This window comes from Triturus cristatus, chromosome 5_1 (assembly GCF_964204655.1).
Source record: "Triturus cristatus chromosome 5_1, aTriCri1.1, whole genome shotgun sequence".
In the NCBI taxonomy this organism is placed as follows: domain Eukaryota; kingdom Metazoa; phylum Chordata; class Amphibia; order Caudata; family Salamandridae; genus Triturus; species Triturus cristatus.
This window is the reverse complement of record NC_140587.1, coordinates 761420537-761448423: the sequence shown is the minus strand read 5'-3', so window position 1 is coordinate 761448423 and position 27887 is coordinate 761420537. Positions and strand designations below refer to the sequence as shown.

Below are 27887 nucleotides of genomic sequence, written 5' to 3'. Positions count from 1 at the left end.
GGCTTAACACTGACAAAGGGCTTGTACATGCCAATTTTGAGCTGGCTGTGAGAGCACACAGACAGAGCCTGCACTAGTAGGCCTGATCCATGTTTAAAGAATTAGTTGTCTGGAGGGATGACTAGGTTATGTTGATACTTGCCAACATATCTGAGTGAGTGAAGGAGTCCAGCTGTAGGAGATTCATAAGATATTTAAGTAAGTATGCCAGCATATGTCTGTCTGCTTTAGTATCACTATTGCTCTGAAAATGTGTATATAAGTGGCTGAACGAATACCTCAGTACCTGTGTTAGAGATAACAGGGGTATGTAGGTGTGTCTGCAACTGCCTTTCATACTGCTGCATACATAAGTACTTTCTAAGTATGTGAGTGAATATATAAGTCCCTCTGTTGTACTGTGACTGAGTAAGAGAGAGGCTCTATGGTTTGGAAACATGTAGGTTAGTTGCATTATGAGTGGTATAATCTATGAGGTGCTTGGCATATGTGTCTGCAAGTGTATGAGTGACCTACTAAATCGCAAAAGAACATCTCTCAATCTTTTAAGCAGAAGGCACCATGCTTTATGGCATACCTACAGCATATCCCAGAGGTCAATTATCTGTCCTAATATGTGGATTCAGGACTTGATAAATAGCTTTTACATGCCAAATGAAGGTGGCAGTGAGAGTGCATAGACAGGGTCTACACTAGTAGCTCTGACCATGTTTAACCCCTTTACGCGGCGGCACCTTTGATCAGTGGGCAGGGTCGCGTTGGACAACAGACGTGCGCAGCACTATGGAGGTAGTGATCGCGATGGCCGTTGGCCGACAGAAGAACGCAACGGGTTAAAGGACTATTTGTCTTGATGAATGACAAGGTTCTGTCTCTATTTGCCTACATATCTCAATGAGTGTAGGAGTCCGGCTATAGCAGTGCCATGAGATGTTGAGTTAAATGTGGGTTGGGTTCACCCTCCCATAGCTTTGACAGAGCAATTTTTCCTGTCCTCTCTTGGTCTATATATCGAGTCATGTGTACCTTTGCTTTACTGCCCAATGGTCCAAGCAAATATAACATTGCTCACTTCTTTCAGACACTGTCAGTGTTAAGAAACTAACAGTCCCTAAGAAAACTCTTTTAACTAAAAAATAGGATCTGGGTTGTGGCCCTATGTAACGCACCAAGGGACTACAGTGCACCAGTTGTGTAATGATCAACGGTTCAAGCTGAATAAATAAGTGTCCCTATATAACACACCAAGGGTCCAGGGTGTACCACATTGTGCAACAATCAACAGTTCAAGCTGAAAAAAGGGGTATCCCTATAACACACCAAGGGTGTACTAGTTGTCTAATGCTTCACAGTTCAAGCAAAAAAACATTCAAACTACCTTTACTTTTTCTAGCGTGCCTACTACGGAAAAAGTGATCTACACGCTTGTCCTAGTTTGCCATATGCCACATTCTGGGACTAAGGATCATATATAGTCTTTTACCCTTGTAACAACGGTCTCCTAATGGACCTAAGCCCCGTTGATTCAGCAGAACTTTTAATCAATTATGACATCTGCTCACCTTTCTCGGTGTGCAGATGTGAATCTGTTCGGGCAGGGGTTCTTGTCCTTTGGCAGCCGTCGGGATTGATAAACCAATCTCTCCTGACTGGCTCGCCAAAATGTTGCTCAGATTTGAATTTACCTTGAAAAAATTAAAAGACAAGAGTCTTTTGGCACAACAGGAACAAGTTGGTTTAATTAAACACAGCAGCTGGGAGAGCATCAACAGAGTGACACCTGAAGACAGTCTCAATATTCAAAGGTTTTGAATGACATTTTATATCCTTTCTTTGAGTACAATAAATCGATCACACATTTTTGTAGAGCATGTAGGTCCGGGCCTGGTCATAAATTTTAAGTGCAACCATCTGATAATGGGGACACAGTTGGCTCTTGACCTTTGGGAGAGCTAGTGTGGGCCAGTGTGTATTTGTCCATATGTCCCACATGAGGAGCACATGATCACTATGTGTGGTGTGCATACTGTTTCCTTATTGGCTAAGTGTTCCAAAATACATGTGGCATCTAACTTTGTGGTATTTTGGGACTGTGAGGTTTTGGCCAAACTTATGTTTTTTGGGGCCAATTTCCTCAGACCTGTTTGTGGTGTAGCTGCCTATCTGTGGGATCAATCAGCGGTTTCCCTAGTTGTGCATTTGTCTTCGGGCTGAATGTAACCCCACCAGTGAACTATCGGTAGGCCTGGATGAGGGTCACAGGGCCATTCTAACCATGTATCTCTGACTCAGGGTTGATGGGGAGGTCTTCTTGAGTGAATTTGTCAGCAATGATATGCGATTGCTGCTGTGTGTGCATAAAATATGGAGGTCATTGATATAATTTTTACTGACATTCTCATTATTGTGCATATAGTTCTCATAGCGTACCTCGCCATTGCTTTTACTTAATGGGGTAACGTCCAGATCTTTTCAGCTGGTAAGAGGTACCAGACAGGGCTGTCCTCTATCCCCACTGCTATTTGTCCTCACACTGGAGCCACTGGCACACTGGGTCCGAAGAGATCAGATGATTTGGGGGGTAGTGGCACCGGGAGGGTGGAAGGAGCATATTTTGCTCGATGCGGATGAGATCCTCCTATACCTGGCAAGGCCATATTACATGATGGCGAGAGTGCTCCACATTTTTGAGCTCTTGGGAAGCTACTCCGGCTACAACATTAATTGGTCTAAATCGGTGGTGTTTCTGCTGTTGCCCCCCCTCCAGGATACCGGTGGGTCGTGCAGCCCCAGTGGTGAGAGAGGGGTTTAAATACCTAGACATACCTATTGCATGGAATTGCGAATCTGCGGAGTAACCTTGAGCCCCAGATGGAACCCCTCTGTGCTGATGAACGGCATTTGCGCACCCTCCCGTTGTCTTTAATGGGCAGGCGGCCCTGTTCGAAATTATGGCCCTGCTGCGTCTCCTCTACATTCTGCAGAACGCCCCCTATCGAGTGTCCCCAACAATCTTTAAAAGAATATCTCACGAGGTCTGAATACTGTTGTGGCAGGGAGGCACCCCCAGGATAGCGCTATACAAACCGCAACAAGGTGTGTATGATGGGTGATTAGTGGTCTCAGATATTAGGCTGTACTATTGGGCCTAGCAGCTGCTGGTCATAAATGATTGGGTGTACGCTGACCACAATGAACCTGCGTATAGAGTGAATAGAGCTGCGATGCCCAAGGGCTAATTGGCACAACTCCTGTACTCCCGAAGGAGGCATCTGGTTTTCCCACCGCACACAGGAGTGGTGGTGGAGTGCTGGAGGGAGGGAGATCTCCTGAGAGATGTAGCAGCCTTGGAAGGCTTCAGAAACTGGAAATTGATAGGCATTGAACATCTGGGTGATGTCTGGAGATGGAAGGCTCCACTTGCATTGAAGGCTTGCAACAAGAATATGCTTTACACCATAAGCAAAGATATCACCACCTTAGACTGACGCATGCCCTGAGGGGCTACATCCAACAGGGCACCCCCTTACCGGACTATTCACCTCTAGAGGACAGGCTGCTTCTCGACCCTATTCCTGAAAAACCATCCTCCACAATATACCGTAAGCTAATGAATGACATTCCACACCCTCTGGTGACATTGAGATTGCTATGGACAGACGACCTAGGAAACATGGATGACGCTGACTGGCAAGAGGCAATACAGAGCCCTAGAGATATTGCTGTTTGGACGAGGTTCCGATTGGTACAACTTAAGATACTACACCATACATACAACCTGCGCACGCTCTTAAATACCTTGGGCAGGGTGCACACAGCGCTTTATATTAGAGGATGCCAGCAGGAGGGTACCTTTTTTCACATTCTATGGGAATGTCAGGTGATAGCAAGATATTGGCAAGGCGTCATGGACGTAATGTCTAGGGTCTCTGGAGTGACGGTCCCTATGAGTGCCAAATGGCTTCTATTGATGTTTAAGGGCGATATGGATTGGCCCAGGTATATGGGAATATGGCTTGCTCTTGCGGCAGGTATTGCTAAAAGGAACATAGCAAGGAGATGGGGAGCACCCTCGCCTCCGTCCCTGCGAGAGTGGGACCGAGACCTTGATTGATGCCAACGAGCCGAAGAAACAGTATATAAAAGCAGGGAGTGTGTTAAAAAATGGGAGAAAATTTGGTCACCATGGAAATCGAGGTGCTCACACAGAATGGATCTGATCAAGGTGGGGCAGATCCCAAACATGTTACAATGTTGTATATACCCACTGTATGTATGTTCTGCTACATGTTGGGAGATCTTTTGAACTGGGCAGGACCCGAGTCCTCACACCTCACTGGGTTAAAAATGTTGGAATTTTGAAAAGTCAACTTTGTACAGATTATAGTAATTGCTGGTTTGTATGGTCATATGAGCAAAAGTTAATAAAAATAATTTTTTTAAAACATTGTTTTTACTGTTTTTTTCATTGTTATGTGTGCATAGTTTATGCCTTACATCGATATTCCGTTTACTGGTATTGCTGCTGTTGGGTCTGCACATGTTATGGTGCACAGTGACATCGTATTCACTGATATTAACAGCTGATACCCATGGCGTCGGACTAGTGAAATGCTCAATGATGCTGTACTTTAATAGTGTCTCAAATTCTTGCTCAATAGCCTCTTGTAAATGAATGCAATTCAACAATGTCGTTGAGCAACAGAACGGATGTCCTCATCTATTTGAAGTTGCTGTGTTATTGTCTTAAGTCTTCCTGGTCCATTAAACAAGGATGGAAACGGATTCACTATCACTTGATAGGCATTGGCAATGTAATTTACAGAAATCAACCCCATGTCATCAGCAGTGCTGAAACTGAGCAAACAAACTCTCGATGAAATGCCTGGCAGTACATGAATTGGTGCTGGGCTTTCGTCTTTTTATGCATCACAATTGCTATAAATGACCCTTGACTTTGCAGTGGCAAAGTAAGCACTTTGGTTTTCGAATGGGTTCAACGGGTCACTGTCTATGATAAAATGTATGGAGTACCCATACAGTTTCTGTGTCATCTTCGGACAGTGTCCAAATGAATTTTGCAACTTTACTTGTCGACCTACTTTTAACCGACATTCTTCCTTGCAAGAAGCTAATCCTACATATGCAAGTTGCCTCCCAACACATTAACATTGAACACCAATCTTCCTCTCTGTCACTTGACAATGACACTGTCACTTGACAACGATGGTGACAAACTTTTAGGTGAAGAGTTTGACGACAATCAACATAATTCAGTTTCTACTTGCCTCAACTGATGGTGCCGCATGGCATTGTGGGTTTGATTGGAATGTCTCGGGAACTTTCTTCCATCGGTTTTGTTTACTCAAGGTGACCCACTTGATCTCGCCTCCATTTTGTTTTCTCAACATGATACACTTGATCTTTCCCTCCTTTTGCAGATCGTTACACAATACTAGTGCTATTTCACACATCTGTTGCATATATGTCCAATGGCGGGACATTTACCTTGATGTGGAGAGGAAAATCCACATCGAAAACACAAGTTTTTTCTTCTTTGGAGACTCCTTTTGGAGTGCTCCAACCTCCAGGTTAGGTGCTTGCCTGTCAGCTCTTTCTTCCGCTCTGTTAGCCATGAGGACTCACTCCAAGCTGAGTGTCTCTTTCAGCATTTAACATCTAAAGGAATCAGAGAGACAGTTGTTTAATACTCTGAGATGCATGGCCACATCATCATTGAACTAGTTGAACTTGCAATGCTTGATGAGTGAATCAAGCGTTTCTACAAACTCATCCATCATTTCGCCAGTTTTCCACCTTTCCTGACTGAAAATGGACCTTGCATTGTATACATTCTACACTGGATTGAACTTGGTGTTTAACACCTCTTTGATTTGATGGTATGTCACTCCATCATCCTGTGGTATTTTATTTATCACTTCTTTTATTTCATCACCTGCCAAATCCATTACATATTTAATGATCTTTTTGTCATTTGCTTCTTCCAGCACATTGATTAAATCTTCTAAGGTTTTGATCCAGGCAGTCCATCTGTCGCCAATATTTTGCTTTTTGGTGGTATCGAAGGGAGGCTCTGGTTTTAGGAATGTGGCAGCATCATAACCTGTGGAACTTTCTCCTGTTGGGACCAGAGATCGCTCTGGCAACATCTGCTGCCCACTAGTACCAGCACCTTTGTCAAGCACTAGTGAGATGCTGACACTTGGTTTGTCGCGCCTGCTCTCCGGCTGTGAGGTGCTATCTTCTTCCTTAGCGGGGAGTAGCAGCTTTGTTTCTCACATGGGTTCTTCACCCTACTCACCTCTTTGCATTATACCTGCCTTTAGTCTTTCTTTGCATCAGAAATGTTTCTGATCTTAGCACTTTCTTGCACTTGACTATCACACTCCTTAGAGATTCTTTGTACCTGGTTGTTGCTGCCTTTAGCATTGTCATTATATATGAATGACAGCTCTGCTTTGGACTTTGGTGTGGTATCTCGTGTCTTGAGTTTACCAGCAACTTTCTAGCCAGCGACAAACAAACGTTCAGTAAGGTCTTCACTTTCTTCACAGGCCTTGCACTAGCTGGAGTGGCACTTTAAATTTCACATACTCCAACTGTCGATTTTTCCACTTCAAGTGAGGCACATGTGGCATGCTGTCTGAGAGAGCACTCTCGTTCTTCAGGTTAAGGGGTTTACGTAATCCCCTATCTCGTCACCAGTTGTAGTGTTCTCCTATTAGGTTTAAAAACCCCATTCTTAATATATCCTTATTCCCTGCCATAGTAGGTTAGCAGTGTGCGGCTAAATGATGTTCCATTTGCATTCATGTTAAGTAACCCACTGAGATATCCTTGTAATGTGCAAACCACAGTTAGCAAGTGTGACTCCATTTTGTATTTCGCAATCCCCACTAGGCTGTGTCTGAACTAGGCCTCATTATTCGCATTGCTTGCCTCAGCAGAACACTGTATTCAGCTATTATTTCCTTCCCTGCTCATGGTTGGATTCTGACTTTCTAATGAATAGGCCATTCTACCCTTGCATTCCTATCCTTGTGTGTAACTTTGCACATAATGAGACGCTGAGACCCAGCACGGCAACCTTGAGACTGTGATAGTGTATACCCATCTAGCAGGTGGTAGCCCATCCTTCTGTGCCTTCTTTGTACATGTTCGGCCCAGGCCGGTAACTTTCCACTGTGGGCGTGGTTGGGGGTTCTTGGAGGAATGATCATGCATTGCAGGCCGTTGGGGATCCAGTCCCTCATCAGACATCTTAGGGTGCAGGTCAGATTAGACTCCTCTGCAGAGTATTGCTAATAAAAGCCTGTTTGCATTCTCTACTGTTTGACCGACGCTTCATTACTTGGGAAGGCATAGCAGGTGGTTGTAAACAACCCCTGGTGGCACCTGGGGGCCACTTCCTTCACTCCCCAGCCCGGGTTCATGCAACTGATCACGTCACACATGGAGCTTGATGTTACACATCTCCTCAATGTGTAACTGTTAACTCAACATCCTACATCATGAATTCTATCACCCACAAACCATGCTTTTACATCACTGTTCTACTGAGTCCATCAGGAGCCAAAAGGGTCTCAGCAACTCTAACACACAAGATACTACAGGCTTGATTCACAAAGTTAAACTTACACTTCTCTGTAAATTCACTTCTTTTTGCTTAATGTACTTAGTAGCATCTTTATGATTGTGGAGTCTTGGTACATAAAAAGATAGGACAGTCTTATCTTTTTACGTGTGGAGACTCCATAGTCTTAAAGATACCACTGATGAAATACCAAACAATCATAAACATACACAAAAGTGTGAGTTTACCTTTGTAAACTAGGTCCTATAGCTTTGCTAATACATTTGCGTTCTGTTTTGTTAATGGTCACACTTCTCCAAAAATGAGCTTTTGCTACGGCCTGTACCAAATTTTATTATGCTGCATTAGACAAAATGCTATTCCCCACGCAGCATGCCTTTTCTAATCCCCTTTTGCAACAAATATTATCAGCGAGTAAACTTCATTGAATGTTTTCTGTTTGCAGAACAGGTTTGCTTTTGTGGTGCCATTAGTTTTCAATTTATACCAACGTATTAGCATGTCTTTGCATTTGATATGTTCAGTTAATTGTTTGTCTTCTACATATAGGTGTCCTACAGAGTCCTCCAAAGAACAGATGAAGTGAGCAAGAAAGCAGTGTTGCAGATATGCACAACATGGATACTTGCATTTCTTCTATCTGCTCCAGCAATTTTCTCCTGGGACATTTTAGCTGGATATAGTGATGTGCCAGAGGGAATCTGCGTTTATGAATACAGCAATGCTTGGCATTACTTAATCAGCACTACAGTACTGGATTTTTGTGTGCCGTTCCTTAGTATTGCCTATTTTAATTTGAGCATCTATTGGAACATCAGAAAACGTAGTATAAAACGAAGGAAAACTTTATTAATGGATGTAAGCAATAAAATGGCCGTTGTTTCCTTCACACAAGAAAGTGATTGGTCGCCGCAGGATAAGACACTACCAAATATGGCTGCACAACAGTCCAGCCATTCGAACGTTCACAACAAATCGTTTCTTATCAGGAAATTAAAACTTTTTAACAAAACAGTCTCCAAACAAAACAATGCTTCAGAAATGACTCCAGGAACCAGTGACAATCATTCAGCCCTTGCGCAGCAACTGAAGCTGAAAAAAGATAAGCAGGTGGCAAAGTCTCTCGCAGTCATTGTGGGTGTGTATTTTCTGTGTTGGCTTCCGTTCATTCTGACTTTTCTCATACAGGCGAGCTGTTCATTACCTTGCGTTCCAACGGTTGTGATTGACATGTCATGGTGGCTCCCGTGGGTGAATTCCTTTCTTAATCCCATTTTGTATCCTCTTTGTCACAAGAAGTTCAGGACAGCTTTCAAGAAACTTCTATGTCGTGTAGTCTGAGTCTTAAAACATCAACAGTGCCACCTAGTGCCACAGTAACCGGCTGTACCAGAAATGTGTTCATTTATGTATTGATTGATAAGGACATTTTATAGGATGCTGCATGTTGACTGTTGTATTCTTATGATCTCTGTAGACGTGAAGAGCCTGTGCATTGCGATACGACAGAAGGAACGTTTTGAGTCTGCTTGAAAATGACTGGTCTCAACTCTGAGACTCTTCCATCGCAACTCCCAGTCTTAATTGTTCAAATGTGGGTCAAATGTGTTGTCTGTGGTTGAAGAGCAAGGATTGATCCATCCCAGGGTTAATACAGACATTGTGCTCCACCCTGTGAGACTTCTAAATATGACGCCACATTCCTTGGTATCACAGGCTGCCAAGACTTGGAAGAGTAGAGAATATAGTTCTTGTTTTCATCCAAGGACACAAGTAATTCTTAGAGGAGAGTGGCCAGGTTGGTTAGGGTGTCTGTTGAGGGCCTAAACATGGACTAATAATCATGAAGATTTCGGTTTACCTCCACATCCTCTTGAAGCTGCGTTGAGGCTTTTTTGTGATGATCCTGCTGTGATAGGGTAAGTTGGAGATCAGCTGATATGAGCACAGTATCTTCAAGTCGACTGCTTTCTTAATGAGAGTTGTTATGTTTGCATTTGCAATGTGGCTGGCTGTAACTTCAAGTTGAAATGAGGAGTTCCTCAAGGAAGTCTGACCCCTTTCAAGCAGTGGGAGAAATGGTTCCACACATGTGGCTTAACAGCTGTACATAGACACATTGGGCACTTTCGTACACACTTGATCTGTTTGGTTATTCATGACGACTTATTTCATGGAAGATGGTAAAAAATGCCACATGTGGGAGTGGGATGATAGGTTGGAAGGTTTAAAGTGTTCAATTGTTGGGGATGCTGGAAATGTTGGAATTCTTTATCTTGAAGATGTTTTATGTAAAGAGGGGAGGTCCTGTCAGTGCCGACAGGATGACCATGTGGTGTTTTTAGGTCTTCATCGTTTGTCAACTACTTGACCCCACTTGGTGATTGAACGCTTTGGTCATAAGCATTTCTATGCTTTTTGTCTTGAAATTTGTGTAATTGAAGGATCGTAGAATGCATGCCAATAATATAGGGCCATATGTAGGTGGGCTAATACCGGTCGGTAACGGCCAAAAATCGGTAAATTTTCCGTTACCGACCGGTATTTAGCCCTTTGAGATGTAGGAGGTTGGATTGAAGGATTCGGTAATTTACCGATTCGGTATTTTAAGAAATCGGTAAAATACCGAATCGGTAAATTACCGAATCCTTAAATCCTATGTAGGGAGCACTCAAGTGAGTGCATTTTTGGTTTAAGGATTCGTTATTTACCACCAACTACAAGTTGATGGTAAATACCGAATACCTTTTCAAAAGCAATTTTGTGCTTTTTTAAAAGTGCCATGTGGCAGACATACATGCCCTTAGGGCATGTATGTGTGCCACATGTGCACACATGCACGATTCAGGGGTGCAACAGGGTGTCAATGTGACACCCTGCCACCCTTGAATATGCTCCCCCTATTACCGATTCGGTATTTACCGAATCAGTAATAGTAAATGGCGGTAATAACGAATATTACCGAATCGGTAAAATTTACAGATTTTTTACCTACATTCTATTTACCGATTCTTAAATACCGAATCCGTAAAATTCGGTATTTAGGAATCGGTAAATAGAAATTACCTACATATGGCCCATAGTGTCTAATTTATATTGCTTTATTTGACATGATTATTCCCCATTAGGCTGCAACATATAAATGAGCTTGTTTATTTGTAAGCAGAGGTCTTGCACGTTTCTTTTTTCATTCGGTTTCATGATGTCATTTTGATTTAGTTACAAACCACGGTCTCCACTTGCATGCAATAAATAATGCTTTATAAACTTCTCCTGGAGAAAATGTTCAAATGTTGTAATTCTTGCCAGGCCTCTCTCCTGAGCCTTCATTAACAAGTCGATCTTATTTATATGCTAAAGCAGTTTATTTTTTTCTCTATTGTTTTCATTATTAACAAATTATTTGCGCTCTTAACCAATGCCAGTATGTGTTACCTAAAAATAATAATGTGAATGATGCTGTGCTAGTAACATTCAGTACTGCACACTTATATAATGTCAGACTATGAAAAATCGTTTGCTTAACATGTCTCAAATGTAAAAGGTTTGCATTTTGGGAGACAGATTGACGTTAGTGTCATTCTGCTGCTGCTTAGAGAAGGTTAGGTGCTCGTGGTCCTTTCTGTATTTAGGGCCTATTTACTTTTATTTGATTAACATTAGTTTTACTTTTATCTACAGAGCAGTGAGGGCTGCAGCTTTGATGCATTGGGTTTTTGTTTTAGACTTTGAATGAGACTGACTTTACGTCAGTCTGCTTGACACTTAGGTCCTGATTCACAAAGGTAAACTTACACTTTTGTATGAGTTACATTTTTTTAGGTATTCACAAACTTTGAAGTAAATGTCATTAATAGTAATTTTATGACTGTGGAGAGTCCACAATCAGGGCGTAGAACTCCTTTTATGAAAAGATTGGACAGGACTATTTTTTCATGTGCAGAATCTACACAGTCAAAAAATTTGTATTGGTAACATTAGAAGTGTAGTTTGTGAATATGAGAAAATTGTTAACTTACACAAAAGTCTACGTTTACCTTTGCGAATCAAGGGCCAGATCTATCGAAAGGATTTACCTATTCTGTGTCTATGGGAAAATGTGTTCATACATATGGCCCCAAGCTTTTAGAGAGGGTGAGCTTTTGTTTTGATTATTATCTGATTATGCTAATTCCCTTAATAATTAATTTAGGATTATTTGGATATTTGAATAAATTAACATAATGAAAATAGTATGTCAAGCCTTTTCTTAATGTTACTGACTGAATAGATGATTCCACACTTTCTCCTTTTTCAGTGACTTGATCCCCATAACATTAGATGCATTTGGGCATCAAAAGATTTTGGTGGAGAATTAATGTGCAAATAAAGTAGTGGCTAATTAATTAATTAGTTGCTAAGTAAGCTAATTAGTAAACATTCTGTTAGAGAATGCTAAAGGCGTGGCAAATTGAGCTCATAGTACATATTTGGTACTTAGTGAGGCTAATTAGTTATACACTCAATTGCAGAATTTAGTTTGAGGCGTCCCATGATGAAGTATTGCAGTGGTATTGGAGTCTGAAGGTGGCACTGCAGTTCAGAGGATTTGGTTGGTGAGTATTTATAGGGTCTTGCATGATGTGTTTTGCGATGTGTTTTGTGTTTTTGTGATTGAGCCCATGTTGTGCTTTGGATATTGTGTCCTGGGCAGTATGTGATGTGTTATATTGTGATCTGTTAACCCCTTCCATGCGCACGACGGCCGGGAGCCGTCCTGCGCAACGGTGCTCTTGTGCGCACGATGGCCCCGGCCCCCTGTAGCCTCAGGAGCTGGGGAAGAGCTTACCCAGGTCCCGAGGCCCCCCCCCCGTTTCAGTAAAATGCCGATCAGCGTGCATGTCGCACTGACGTCATTTCACAGAAACCGAAACTGAAATGAGCCTTTAGGCTCATTTCAATTTCACTTTCTACGTGCTCGGGGGCTATCTCAGCCCCCTGAGCACGTAGGAAGACGGGAGGGGTATCATTGGAAAGGGGAGAATCTCCGGAGGGGCAGAAAGCCCACTTGACGCCAGGGATTTTTTGTTGCTATATATTATTAGGGTGGGGGCCGCCCAAAACAGGCATGCCAATGCCCCCAACCCCATTACAGCCTTTCTGCCTCCCCTGGGGGGCAGATGGGGGCAGTTGCCCCCAATCTGCCCCCCCGGGGGGGCAGAGAGCCCACTAAATGCCAGAGATATTTTTTTGCATTTGTTTTTAGGGTGGGGGCTGTCCGAAACGGGCACGCCAATGCCCCAACCCCCACAACCATTACAGCCTTTCAGCCCCCGGGGGGGCAGGAAGCCCACTTGACGTCAGGGATTTTTCATTGCCTTATGTAATTAGGGTGGGGGCTGCCCAAAATGGGTATGCCCATGCCCCCACCACCTGCCACCATTACAGCCTTTCTGCCCCCATTAGGGGGCAGATGGGGCAGTAGTCCCCAATCTGCCCCCGGGGGGCAGAAAGCCCACTTGACGCCAGGGATTTTTTTTTTGCCATATGTAAATAGGGTGTGGCTTCCCAAAATGGGCATGCCAATGCCCCTACCACAATTACAGCCTTTCTGCCCCCACTGGAAGGCATATGGGGGCAGTAGCCCCCAATCTGCACCCCCGGGAGTAAGTGCACTTACTCATGTTGGTATTCACAGAAGGCACTTACTCATCAATGAGTAAGTGCCTTCTGTGAATACCAAAATGGGTAAATGGTAGTAAGTTTAGGATTTTGTCTTAAGTTAGTTCTGTGAATCGGGCCCTTTGTTCACAAAATCACAAATACATCCTAGTGTTAGATTGGACAGAACAAGTAGGAAGTGTGTGTATAGTGAAAACTAAGTATTGTAAGAATGATACACCGAGTTGCATAATGCAAAATGATGGGCCCCATGTAGAATGTGATATGGGGCCTTAGAGTCTCCCAGACAGACAGATATTTATTGCTTGTGGTCTCAATGGGGCCACCTTCAAGGTTGAGGGCCCCATAAAGTGTTGGCGGACCATCTGTGTTACACCACTGACATACACCTTCACTGGGCCTCTGTCCACCATCAACAGATACTTAACAGTTTCTGCTTGGGAAAGCAGATTGGCTTTCCTGAGCATTTAACAGTTTCACATTCCATGCCATTGCACGCAGTCTGCCGGCATGCAATGGATGGCATGAAGGCTGATGGAACCTCCTCCAAAAGAAGTAATCATGGGGGGTCCCTGTTGCGTGGGAGCTGCGGAGGCCTCTGTTATGCTCCTGGATAGAACAACTATAGCTGCAAATAGTGTGTTGTTACAGTTATATTTTTGACAGATTTTATATGTGGTTAATATTGAAATTATGTCTGAAGGCATTCATCATATTCATAACAAAGGAACTTATTTTACTTTTCTACAAGGTTGGAAAGGTTCTTGTTACTCGTATTCCACTCCTCTCAGCTGCGAAGTGTAATTAGCACACACTCATTTAATACGCTGTTTGAGTTTGATACATGCTCATTTGTTTGATACTTGATTTATTCTTACATTCTAGTTCTTAATATTGACTTTACCAATAAATCTCTCTAACAGGAGCGTGACGTAGGCCCCTGCAGCCACTGTGGCATATGAGAGTCCACACACTTCATTCTCCCTCACTCACTCTCTTAAGATGTAGGAGTCACAGGGGCCCCTAAGATGTAGGAGTTACAGGGAGGCTAATAATTTTTGGTAATCCCACTGCGCTCTTATCCCTATCATTGCATAACTAAGCAAATATAATGCTGAAAACCCCAAACTGGTTGGGGCCACTCAAGTTTTTATGTTCGCACGTATTCACTTTCCAGGAGATTTTTCTCTAGATGTTAAATGATGGGCTTTGGCAATCCAGACTTTGGTTCCATGATGCATCAGAAAATTTCACACATCCCTATTTCAGTCTTGATGCAAAAAACTGATAATTCCACTTAAAATATCCATTTTTGATTTAATTAAAAGCCCAAACAATTCTTAAGATCTGTATAAAACCTTCCCCAGAAAAACAGAAAAATAAATGGAGGGAATGTTTGTTGAGAGAGAACTACAACAGCACCTACTATAAAATGATAAGCTCCTTATCATGTCTCAAGTCAACTATCCACATTTGTTAGCATGCAGCCAGAACATGTTGGAATGAGGGTGTATTAGTTGATAAAGACTCCTGTCATCCACTTTCCTCCTGGTTAACAAAGAAAGTGCCTTTCTCTTGGTATTCCCATTAGACGCTAAATTGCCTAACCTTCAAAACATTAAAAGTGTGAAAAAACAAAGAACATTGCCCCTTACTATAAGTCTACCCCTAGATCAACCTAAACCTATTTTACTCCGCAATGGACATGACCCTAAAAGTAACTCAAAAGAAAAGAAAGTAAGGGCCAGATGTACAAAAAGATATTTCTGTCACAAACCCTTCGATTCTCGAAAGCATGGTTTTGTGACTTCAAAATACTCTTTTGTCATATACTAAACCCAATCCTGTAAGTCAGAAAACCTTTCTTTTCTGCCTCACGAAACCATTTCTGCATCCCATACCAAGTACAAATTTGTAAAAGTTATCAAAGAGACATTCCTTCAAATTTGTCATTTTAATGATTGGAAACATAATTCTGGGCATAAACAATTGAATATTTACCAGGACGTAGGTACTGATCAGCAAATTGGATGGGACTTCCTTGTGACCCATTCCTCTTTTAGATGGCAGCCTTTTTTTTTATTCCTCGCTGGTTTCTTTAAGGAACACTTTCTGCTTTAAATAAAAAGGTTTTCCATTTTGGAATGCAATTACAGGAATGGTGGTCTGCTGTATCGTGCAGACCGGCATGCCTGTGACTGCAAATGATGACTTGCTTAATAAACATTAATTAGCTAGTTTGTTTCTAGTCCCACCTGTGATTCAATATTCATGAAGCAGTCTTTTAGTACATGGGGGCATATCAACAAGGTGGCGATAATTTTTTATCGCCGGTTTAGCGACGATAAAGCGGCGATAATATTATCGCCTTATCAACAAGGTGTCGCTAACCCCTGTTAGCGTTACTTTTTTCGCGATAGCGACCCGATTTTTATCGCCGTTCAAACCAGCGATAATTATCGCTAATAACATGAAAGGTAGGCGTTCCTGACTGAAATCTCACGAAAAAAGTCGCTAACACAGCTGTTCCATATTAACAAGGTAATCTCCAAAACGCTTAGCTACAAAAAAATGCACGCTAACTCCCGCTAACTCCAGTTTTTAACACCTGATAAAAACCTAACTTAAACTGGAGATAAGTGGGTGTATATAAGGGAGAGTTGGCCCGAGCCTTCCCAGAACAGCCACAGAACCCATGGAGATAGTCATCATGCAGCTTGGAGTCCAACCAATGCAGCAGCAACAACAACAACCACCGCCAATGCCACCACCTCCAGGACCACCATCACCCATGCAGCGACGAAGAAGACCGTGCTCACTGCGCAGACGTGTCTACCTCACAGACTTACGGCCAGAGGAAGTCATAGCCACTACAGGCTCAAAAGGACATCCATCCAGCACATCCTGACCCTCATTGCCCACAGGCTGACGCCACCAACACAACGGATGACCAATATCCCTCCGCAGACAAAACTGCTTGCTGTGCTGCACTTCTTGGCCTCTGGGACATTCCAACCAACAACAGCCAGAGTCGGTGGCGTATCACAGGCATCCTTCTCAACCTTCCTCCTCACTGTCTTGGATACCATACACAGCCTGATTCCTCAGCACCTATACTTCCCCAACACTGTGCAGGAGCAGATTGCCATCAAGCAAGGATTCCATGCCATTGCTGGCATCCCACAGGTGATCGGTGCATTGACTGCACAAATGTACCATTTGTGCCCCCTGTGGACAGCGAACACATCGACCGCAACAGGAAGCACACCCATTCAATGAATGTGCAGGCAATAGTGGGCCACCGCGGACTGTTCACAAATGTCGTAGCCAAATTTCCAGGGAGTGTGCATGATGCATTCATCTTCCGACAATGCATCATAAACCAGCACTTTCAGGATGGCATATATGGGAATGCATTGCTTGTCGGTAAGTACCAACTGAACACACCACATGAACAAAAAACACAATCATGTTGACCCATCTAGAGGGAGGGTGTAAATACATTGCCCAGGTACAGATTGGGGGGGGCACAAAATGCATGGGCACATGTTGATGTATTGTGTACAAGGATGAGGTATACAGGCTCCACTGTGTAGAGCACGGCTACTCATAGTATGGCCCACGTGCTGCCAGCGGCCTGGCAAGACTTTCTTGTAGGGCCGTGGACCTTGCAGACATTGTACCTGTGTGCCATATCTGCCGATTTCATAAGAGTGCCACCAAACACTGCTGCAACAGCGCGGACTCAGAGAGACTCTGCACCATGGGGGATGTGCGAGTCCAGCAATAGTCAGAGTGGAGATGCATGTGCACCAAGAGGTGAAACATAACAAAAACTAGTTAACAAGTAAATGGTCCATGAAAGACCTGTGAAGTACTGAGGTGTGGCTGTGTGTGTGTGCCCAGGAAGCTGTCCCAGCCCAGGCTGCCAGGGGGGGAGGTGACAGAGGGTGACAGAGGGAGAGAGAGGCAAAGAGACACAGGGAGGGAGACAGAGGGATGGAGACAGAGGGATGAGGGCGACAGAGGGAGGGAGACCGAGGGCGACCGAGGGCGACCGAGGGAGGGAGACAGGGGAAGGGAGAGATAGAGCAAGGGAGGGAGAGACATAGCGGGGAGGGAGGCAGAGAGAGGGAGGCAGAGAGAGAGAGAGAGAGAGAAAGAGAGAGAGATGTGTGTATGCCAGGTCTGGTGGCTTAGTGACCGACGGTGTCCGCACCAGGGGCCTGTGTCCAACCACATGGTCAGTTCCCTTACTCACTAGCCCTGCCCCCTTCCCCACTGACACCACCCCCACCCGTGTGGCACAGTGTCACAAACCACGCAGGAAATTTGGGACCAGAGAGAAAGAATGTGAGTACCCATGGTGCATAGTAACCCCCAGTACATGGATATCCATTTACCTTATTAAAGTCATCCGGACTGGTATCCCAGTCCAGTGTGTGGTCGCATGGTTGATGAAGATGATCATGTTGCAGTTCTTGTTGCCGGTGACCTATTAGGGTGTCCCAACATTTCAAAAGTACTCACACATGTACAATCAGTGTGTCAAGTCTGCGGTCTGTCATGACCAAGGTTGTAACAATGCACTTTGATTGTAGGAAGTGCAGAGTGTGGCAAATATGCATGCATAGGCCGGAAAATGTGTCATGAAAACACCATACTGCGCCATTGGTGTTGACTGCAGTGTTATTGGTGCTGCTGTTGATGGTGTCTAGTAGCATCTCCTCTCTCACTCTGCCACACATATTTCTCAGTCTCAACCCTGTCACATGGTGTGTCATGTGGTTGCGCGATGAGTAAGTGGATGTGTATTCGGTCACTACTTGTGTGTTGTAATTGAACTTTCAAAAGCTAATCCATTACAAATGCTAAGAAGTGTGCAAAGGTGAGCCATGCCATGTGTATCAGCGTGGGGAAGTGTGTGGACAGTCTGATCTTGCCGAATAAACCACATAGTGAAAATGATTGTGAGAAGTTGTATCATGTGAGTCTAATGCTCTGCTAGTGACAGATGACGCAGGCCAGTAAGTTTATGTTGTGTCACAAGTTATTGTTGATGGTGTGTGCCAACTTTCACTGTCCCCTGTGGGCCCTGCAGGTGAGGTGGCTGTGGTCTGTTCCTCCGTTTTGGCTCTGGACATACAATTGCATGGCTTGTGTGGTGTCACAGGTCTGTCATCAGCATGAGATGCATGTCTGAATGTCAGCTGTGCCATGTGTGGCTGAAGTCATTTGAACATTCACATGGCGGTGACTGCAAGGAGTGTGGATCAGTGCAATGGCTAGATGTTAGGAGAGCCAGATTGCCTGTCGGTGTTTGTGGTATTTGTGCAGGTATCATTCCCATTTTGGACACTTGTAGTGACACTTATGCAACCGTGCAGCAAACACCAGCAAAAAGGATGGTTGGAGGATCAACACTGAGCCAATATACTCAACATTGATGCCGCGAAATAGCCAGAAGCAACACATGTCTAACCTAAGTAAAAAAATAGCAAACAGACCAATCGCAAAATATGTCAACACTGCCAACATAGTATGCCTAAGAATTATGTACACATCTCCCTATTACATCTCATAGGTGATCAAGGATATGCTCTCTGCCTGTGGATGATGACACCAATTAGAAACCCCACCACCCAGGCACAGAGGCAGTACAATGCTGCACATCGACACACACGTGGGATCGTGGAGCGTACATTTGGCGTGCTCAAGTCACGTTTCCGTTGCCTGGACATTACAGGTGGCAAACTGCTGTACAGCCCAGAAATGGTCAACAAAATAATAATCGCATGTTGTGTATTGCACAACATTTGTGTCCGCACAAATGCTCCCTGGATCGAAGTGCCTGCAGCACCGGCCGATGACCAAGATGATGACGAAGATCAACGAGGTGGCCCACACACCACTGCCAATGCTGCTGGAATTGCCCGAAGGGACAGGATAATAAACAATGATTTCACTTGAGCACATCACATTGTGACTGACAAAAACAAAGACATGTATATGGAAAATTACCTCAAGAACTGTTTGTGACAATAAACAAACTCAACACACATACCCTGTCTGCAAGTTACTTTCCTGCCTCAGTATATCACATTGAAATGTTACCATAGTACAATAATTGCAAGTAAGAGTCCCAAAAAAAATGCTGGTGTGTATGTTTCAGCATCACAGAGAGTTGATAGGGTGTCAATCGTGCACAACTTGACTTTACAAGGAGTAAAACTTAGCACACAATTCATCAATGGTCGTGTCAAATAGCATGCAAATCATGATTCACAGGGTGTACTTATCATTACAAATTGAAATGTATGGGTTTGTAAGTGCCAAATAATGAATTTCATGGTGTTAAATTTTCAGGACAAATCTGAAAATTGGTCTTGGAATGTTTCTCAAATATGAGTAGTGGGTGTAGAATGGGGCTCAATTTGGAAATATGGGTCCTAAATTGGGTGCAAATGTCAAATGTGGGTGTGAAATGGTAACAATCCTGAAAATATATCTATGCATGCATCCAAGAAATTGAATGAGCCACCAGCAGAGCTCATATGCACACCATCTCTGGACACCTTCAGGAAGACCGTCAAGACCGGTCTCTACTTTGAACAAATCAGCTCATTGGCAGTATGACCCAACAGACAAGACAAACTATCTGACCATCTCCCTACACCCGTCGTGGACAGTCACTGAGAGACACATAAACACCCAGCTGACTGGCTACATTAAAGAGAACTCCATCATGGACCAGCTCCCAGTCTTGTTTTGGTATCAAGCACAGCACCAAGAACATACACCATGCTGACAATGCTTAAATATGCATGCCACCTGACCTCTGTCACATTGCGGACAACACATCCTACTACACCTCCATGCAGCCACAAACACCCTCTCACACACCACACACCACATGCCAGACACCACCACAAGGGGGCACGAGGAAAGCCCTCTTCTGGAGTACAACATGGAGCGTCACTAAGACACACGTTTTGCCATATGCACATGTTCCCACTCACTGCCATTGCTAGACAGCACGGGGTAAGCATATAATCACACACAGATAACACACAGCTCATCCTCCCCCTCACGAACAACGCAGAAGACACAAAAGCCAGCTCCCAGGAATGAACGTCGGAACTAGCAGATTGGATGACACACCTCGGTATAAAGATCAACTGTGAGAAGACTGACCTCCTCATCTCCGCTCCATCCACATCTGCATGGGGTAACCTCTGGTGGTTGTCTGCCCTTTTGAGCCCGCCCTCACTGACAGAGCATGCACGCAAGTTTGGCATCATCCCAAGTACACCATCATCCTGCACAAACAGATCTACTCCATTGCATGCTACAGCTGTCTACAGACCGAACCTAATCCATCACAACGGATAACCCTAGGGTACATTAAAATTGGCAAAAAAGCACTCATCCCCATTAGACTGGACTGCTGCAACAAAATCTACGCAGGGAGATACAAAATGCCACTACACAATTTTTAACACAGCCTGAAAGCTGCAGACACCCCTGTGCTCAGAAACCCACATCCCAAACACAAGAGGCAACACATACAGAACATCCAAAGTAGCACCAACAAGGAGAAAGTAAGCCGCTAACTACTCACACACACATTCAATTCACTACACATCATCAGCCACAAAGACATCCACGAAAGAGTCAACCTCAACATCCCCAAGAGGAACTTCTGCTCTGACAACCTTGCCCTTGCAGACTTGACTGGGATCGGTAAATCACAAGGCAGAGGGAGAGCTGCCACCTACGCCGCAAGCACAGCCATGGACGAGATGAAAGTCAACTTCCAACAATATCACACCCAGCATGCTTACATGCGGAACAACATGACATGTCTATTTGGCTGAGGTGAGGCTGCACTCCTACTCTCCCACAGCGCTTTGGGAGCCGCACGTGTGAGTAGGGCACATCATGCTCACCTTTATTGTCGGATTGATATGCACACATACTCATCACCTACAGACCACCCCAGGGAAGTAGTACCCTTACAATTCATATCTCTTTTTTGAATTAATGTCTGTGAAATTACACAAAGATGTGGGGATGACTAATGTCACATGCCATTTTGGGTGTCGACTGTCTTGGAACATAACAGTTAGTCTGTGTATACCCCTGAGGAAGTGTTGGCTATGGAACAACAATTCCCATTCTGTTGGGTGCAGGGGGATACACTGTACCTGGGCCTACAACGTGCTCCGTCTCTTGCCTGTACAGCAAAGCTTAACTATCCAACACTGTTGGAAGAGACGCATAAGGCGCTGGACGCCTGCTCAAAACTGAGCCTTACATGGTTTCGAGGCATAGCGGGAGTGAAAATGTAGAGTCTTCCACGCATTTCCGAAGTATGTCAATTTGGACACATGGTGCACTCACACAATTGTAAGCCATCATAACTAAGTCTGTCAGGGAGGGAAAGCGGACTTGCCTCCCACATGTGCAGCTTACACGTCCGAAAATTCAAGGTGTCCTGGGATTGCCCCTCATTGATGGCTACTAACAAGCCACATGCCTCTGATATATAGTTGAATGGAATAGGCTGCTATGGGAGAAGCAATGGAACTTCTTGGACCAGTCTGTGGCGGGCAAAAACATCTGGATATAACTGTGGCTAGCCCATCAGCACTGGCCCTGGGGCTTGTACTCTTTGCCGGTTAGGGCGCCCACCCACAAGGTCTTGGACAGGGTGGCAGTATGGAAGGGGTGGGCCGTCATCCCCTCACCGATAAACTACAGCGTGGATAGCCTGGACTTGCCCCCGGATCAGGAATCAGCGAAATTCCATCGCTGTCAAAAACAGGGCTGCAAAAGCATAGGGTCTATCTTTGATCTAGAAGGGCATGTGCCATATCTGTGGCCCATACAGAATTATGAATTTCCCGCTGCTGTTGTGTATTCATAATGCCAACTAACACACTGGGTCACTGGGCTCTACGTTGGTTATGTCATATGCAAAGTGGTTAGCGCGTAAGGAGGACAAACATTCCCTCATATATGAGCTGTACGAAATGCTCCTCACCAGTCTGAGTGGTCAGTGCACAAAAGTGCCGGTTTTGTAGGAAATGTAGCTGTGGAGGCCAATTTAAGCCAAGAATGGGAACGTAGCCTGTATTGCGCACACCACACTGCGCACATTGTAGCGGGGGCTGGAACCCCCTACAAGGTTTGCTCATATTGTTGTTACACACCTGTGCAACTACATGTCTGGTATAAACGCCAGCCAGATCGCTGCTGTCGGGGATGCTGGATGACTGGTACCCTTGTGCACTTACTCTGTCATTGTCCAAAATTGTAGAGATATTGATGTGAGTTCTTAGATAACATAGATACAGTGTGCGACATTGCAATGCCCGGCACACCGGAGTACACTCTCCTTGGCCTCTCACATCCGAAGGCCTTCTCACTAACATCACTCAGGGGTAGACAAATAGTCCCAGCCTTGGTGGTGGACAGGCCAGTTATCCGAGCACAGTGGGGTACAGTGGCAGTTCCAGGGTTCCTGTCCTGGTTACAACGTCTAAGGAACCTATTAGCTTGGGAGCGCCTGTCTCGGGCTGCAGAGGGAAGGGTGAGAGATTTTGCCACTCCGTGTTGCCCCTTTGTGATTTCCGTGTCGAGAGATATGAGGGAAGTCACATGCCCAAAGTACTTGCAGGTCTGACGCATTCCACCGATGGGGCAATCATCCTCCGCTGTTCACCCAGTGGAGTGACGAGGGGGCTCCCTTCCACACATATTGTGTATGCTTACTATCATCTAGGTAGGCTGCAACTAGTGTGGAAGGTGGGGTTGTGGGAGGGTTATTGGGGGAGGGGTGTCTTTTCGCCCTTGTTCATGATTGTTTCACTTCTCTGTTTTACATGCTTATTCTTTTGAAAATAGTATACATAGTTTGCTCTTCCGGTATGCGTCCAGCCTCCGGGTGGCAGCTTAAACGCTGTGTAAATGCCCACAATGCTTGCACGTCCGACATCCGGATGTAGCCAGCAAGCTGGGTTGGCCACATTAGCCTGCCTTCCTAAAAAAATAGGTAACCCTCAAATGGAGTCGGCTTTCATTGTGCAAACCTATCTTCACATTGTATTATTGTGCTGTGATCAGAGTTTTGGCCTGAATGTCCATCATTGCCATATAAATTCCGTGCCGTGAGATTATCATCGCAAACACGATGATATATCCCACGTGCATTTAAAAGGACATGGCTGGACACACTCCCCAATACGGTAGCAGCAACAGGCCAGTAGCAGCCTCTTAGCGTGAAGAAACCCATTGTAAACTATGAAACATGCCGCATACACATGACAGTAAGCATATGGACATTAGCGTGCCCTTAGCGTGTAGATTCTGGTTGCATGTATGCTGCATGATTACATTAGCTGCCCCTTAGCGTGCAGATTCTGATTGCATTTCATTAAACTGTATGCATACACATTAAAGTAAGCATATTGACATTAGCGGGCCCTTAGCGTGCAGATTCTGGTAGCATATATGCTGCATGATTACATTAGCTGCCCCTTAACGTGCAGATTCTGGTTGCATGTATGCTGCATGATTACATTAGCTGCCCCTTAGCGTGCAGATTCTGATTGCATTTCATTGAACTGTATGCATACACATTACAGTAAGCATATTGACATTAGCGGGCCCTTAGCGTGCAGATTCTGGTCGCATGTATGCTGCATGATTACATTAGCTTCCCCTTAGCGTGCAGATTCTGATTGCATTTCTTTGAACTGTATGCATACACATTACAGTAAGCATATTGACATTAGCGGGCCCTTAGCGTGCAGATTCTGATCGCAGGTATCCAGCCTCATGACATCAGCGGCCCCTTAGCGTTCAGATTATGATCGCTTTTCATGAAAACGGGCCACATACACATTACAGTATCAGCCAGAGTACAGTAGCGGCCTCTTAGCGTGCAGTTTCTTGTCGCTTTGTACAAAAAATGCCTCTAACACACAGGAAGTTATGTATGCCTGCTTCCTGTCTCCATGTGTGTGGCATTCACTTTCACTTTCTCTTTTGAGCACATTGAGTTGGATTTGGCTGAGTGAGGAGGTGTTTTGGGGATTGTGCTGGTGGAGAGTGTGGTTTGGAGTGTTGCTGTGTTGCTGTGTCCTGTTTTTTTTATTATTTCACATTTTAATTACTTTCTACTCTCTACTGTCCTCAGTCTTGTTGTGTTTGTTGTGGGTTTTTTTCCTATTGGCATCATTGGTTTTCTTTTTGTAGTCTGGGGTTGAGAACTGGGGTGTGTGGAGATGCCGGCAGTGGGTAGGTCAGGGCAGATGTCAGAGGGGGCATTGGGGGGCTTCCTGTGGCTGGTGCAGTGCTACCTGCCTCTGATGCTGGAGAGGGAAGGACGTATCCTCCAGGGGTATGGTGTGGCGGTGCGCAAGTTGCGGTGGGAGCATGTGCGGGTGCAGATGCTCCGCTGCTTTAAGGTGAACCGTACCGTGCGCCAGTGGAAGCACCGCTGGCAGGACATGCTGGTGCGGGAGGCCGACCTGCTAGATTACACCGGAGTCATGCCTGGCATCCAGGGTGATAAGTACCAATTCCCTTGTTGTCAACAACTAATGTTACGTACATATATGAGTGACATGTGTGAGAAGAAGATAAGATGTTTTAATTAGGGGTGGGCGGAATTTGCGGAATTAACCTTCGCAAATTATCGCGAGAATGTTTAAAATTATCGCAAACAAGCAGAAATATCGCGAAGATGCGGAAGTTTTTTTCCGGCATGTTCGCGAGATTTTCTGCATGGTTGCGGGTCGCCAACTTACCCATGTGGTTGCTTGCGGGCGCGGCCATCTTGTTTTGAGTTGTTCTCGCGGTGCATGATCGCGAGAAGAAAGACGTGATCGCGCGACGCATGACGTCACTGCGGGCGCGAACTGTCGCGAGACAGCGCAAATGGCTAAAAACAATACAACAGCTCATGGAGAACGCGACCGGATCAAGAAAACTTGTCGGCGAACGCAGGGATTCAGGTAAGGCGATCGCGCGCGCGCGAGAATGTATCATTTTACAGCGCGAGCAAGAAACAAATTATCGCCAAGCTGCGGAAACCGGAATTTTGGACATTTTCGCGCTCTCCGCGGAACGCAAAAATGTCAAATTATCGCAATTTCCGCGAACGGAACGAAATTTTTGCCCAGGCCTAGTTTTAATGCTGTCCCAAGACTGTGACACTGTAACAACATGGTTAATGCAATGTGACTTGCGAAAAATACTTGTGCATGATGGCCTTGAGCTTGGATTTGCATGACACACTCTTCCCACTACAGTGTGTGCAACAGCACAGAAGGTGTTGGGATAGTCAATCCAAAAACACATTATTGAGGTGCGCCATGCACTGCAAGGTGGATTGACGATTGGCGTTGCAATGACCGCGTAGATTACGTTTTCCACTGGAAATACCACATAGGAATGGAGATCCCCAGTGTACAACATCCCAAAATACACATGCTTAATGTGAGCGAATACTCAGCAGGAAGGGTTGCAGGGGCATGGCGGTGTTTGCATGTTGAAGTATACCAAGGGGTGTGTCTGTCGAAGAGCAATGTTCAGAGTTAGTGCTTGGAGATGGGGAGCAACGTTGCCTGTCAGAGGTGTAGTGGAAGTGTGCCACAGGCCATATCTGCAAGGTAGGAAAAGGAGCAGACTCACAATCAGGTCCCTCTGGGGCGGGGGAACACGGCATAGGCCAGCTGGTTGGATCGTCGGGTCCTTTGATGTGCCATGGAAATAGAGTTGGATGTTAAGGTTTGTTTGCCTAGTGTTGTGGATGGCTGTGTGAGCCTGGGTGCACATCTTGAATGTGACTAGCTTTGATTTGGAGACAGTGGAGTGTGCACAGGTGGTGGGAGGTGTCACAGGGTCCTGGCAGTGTGAGGATCAGTCCTGTGGTTGCATCTGAGATGTCCTGTAGCTTGCGGATGTGGTTCATGTAAAATCAGTCATGGACTGTGGTGCCGTAGTAGGGTGAGCTATTGCACAGGGCATGAGTGAGTGTCTATGTGTGTCTGAGTAGGAGTCATTTGGGTGTCTGACATAGGAGGCAGAGTGTGTGGAAGCACGATGATGAGACCGGATAGATCTTGCAATTATCTTGGACATCGGAGTCCATGATGGATTACATGTTGCGTGCTTTGGCCGTGTTGGGGTGTGGGTCCCCCATGCCGTGTGAGGAGCCTGTGTAATTACATGCGTGAATGTTTTGGCGCATGATGGGTACTTTTCGTTTGTTTCTGCTCACTTGTATGCAGCTCTTTGACATTCATCTAGCAAGCTCTGCCATGGATACGCAATACTTGTGTTTGCTGGAGTAGTGTTGGCTGGATGTGTCGAGGAGGAGTTGCCAGTCTTATGCCTATGATACAATGTTGAGTCCATAGCTAATCACGATTGTGGCATGCGGAGACATGTAGATGTGAAAGATTGTAGGTCTGAATGAGGATCTCTGGGGGACTCCACGGCTGGTTGTTGGTGGCTCCAAGACAACAGAGGGGTGTCTGACCCACACGTATGTACGTTGAGGAAGGAGCAGATCCAGTTGAGGGCCTTGTCTTGGATCCCTTTGTTGTGGAGTCTGCATATGGGTGGGCTTTGTGAGACAGTGCTGAATGCCGCTGCGATTGGTCAAGGATGATGACTAAAAAGGTTTTATTTGCGCTCCGTGTGGATGAGTTGCCTTGATATTGCGTGAAACAACTCAGATGTGCAGCTCGGCCAGCAGTGATGTTTTGGCTGTGCAGCCTATGCTTCCACATGTTCGTGTGTGGATGCCATTCAAAGTAGGCACAGTCATGTGCCAACATGAAATCAACACCACAGGGATGTAGCATTGTTTGTCACTGTAACAATTCACATTGTGAATATGCCACGTTTGCTGGGGTTTCCTAACAACGCCTATTTGCGTTTGTTCTCTCACAGATGGATGCCAACCGATCACCCAGGGGGACATTGACCGTTTCCGGGACCCACACGCCACTGGTGAGTAGTGACAAGAAAAATTGGCATGTTGCGTGGTCATGAGTGTCTGTGCCAAATGCAGCACGTTGTTGATTAGCAGTATGGGTGTGTATCGCATGTCAATTGCCTATGATGTGCAGAGGTATTAAGCCTTTCCGTACTGTCTCTAATATGGTAGCGTAAAGGAGTACAATGCATCTCATTCAGAGTTGTGAGTTTGTCATTGATACACTTGTCAATGTATGTGCCTTTTTCTGAGCAAATTATGCTGCCAACTAGGCATTTACACTGCAGTTGTGATGGCAATAGGCCACTAGCATTTACTCCCATGTTCATTTGCACAGCCTAGTCATGATGGAACACTTACATGCGGTAGACATCGTCCAAGGGGCGTACAGTGGGTGTAGCATTGTGCACAATGAGGCAGTGGAATTATGTCCGTACAAGGTCAGACATCTCTACTATGGAGTGAGATTGGGGGTTACAACATATGCATGACTGGCAGTTGTGGGTCAATGATGTATCCCCCTCGCAGTGGATGACTATCACCAATTGCATAGTAATGGTGGAGTGAGTAAGTGCCTAAGTCCGCATTCATACCTTA

The 27887-nt window shown here is 45.0% G+C and overlaps 1 protein-coding gene across 10 annotated transcripts in view; it reads left to right on the top strand.

Moving 5' to 3' along the window:
• The window catches only part of LOC146831437 (histamine H3 receptor-like), a 148928-nt gene that overhangs the window by 119770 nt on the left and 1271 nt on the right, over nt 1-27887 (top strand). For 5 of the 10 annotated variants that reach the window (XR_014961574.1, XR_014961575.1, XR_014961576.1 and 2 more), the window contains 3 exons: nt 8165-8753; nt 12127-12210; nt 27245-27304. Coding sequence is in view for 4 of the 10 variants with exons in the window: in XM_085605742.1 (XP_085461868.1) it covers nt 8165-8956 (792 nt within the window). In the remaining 6 variants the exon portion in view is untranslated. The other 5 variants (XM_085605744.1, XM_085605743.1, XM_085605742.1 and 2 more) reach the window with 3 other exon arrangements.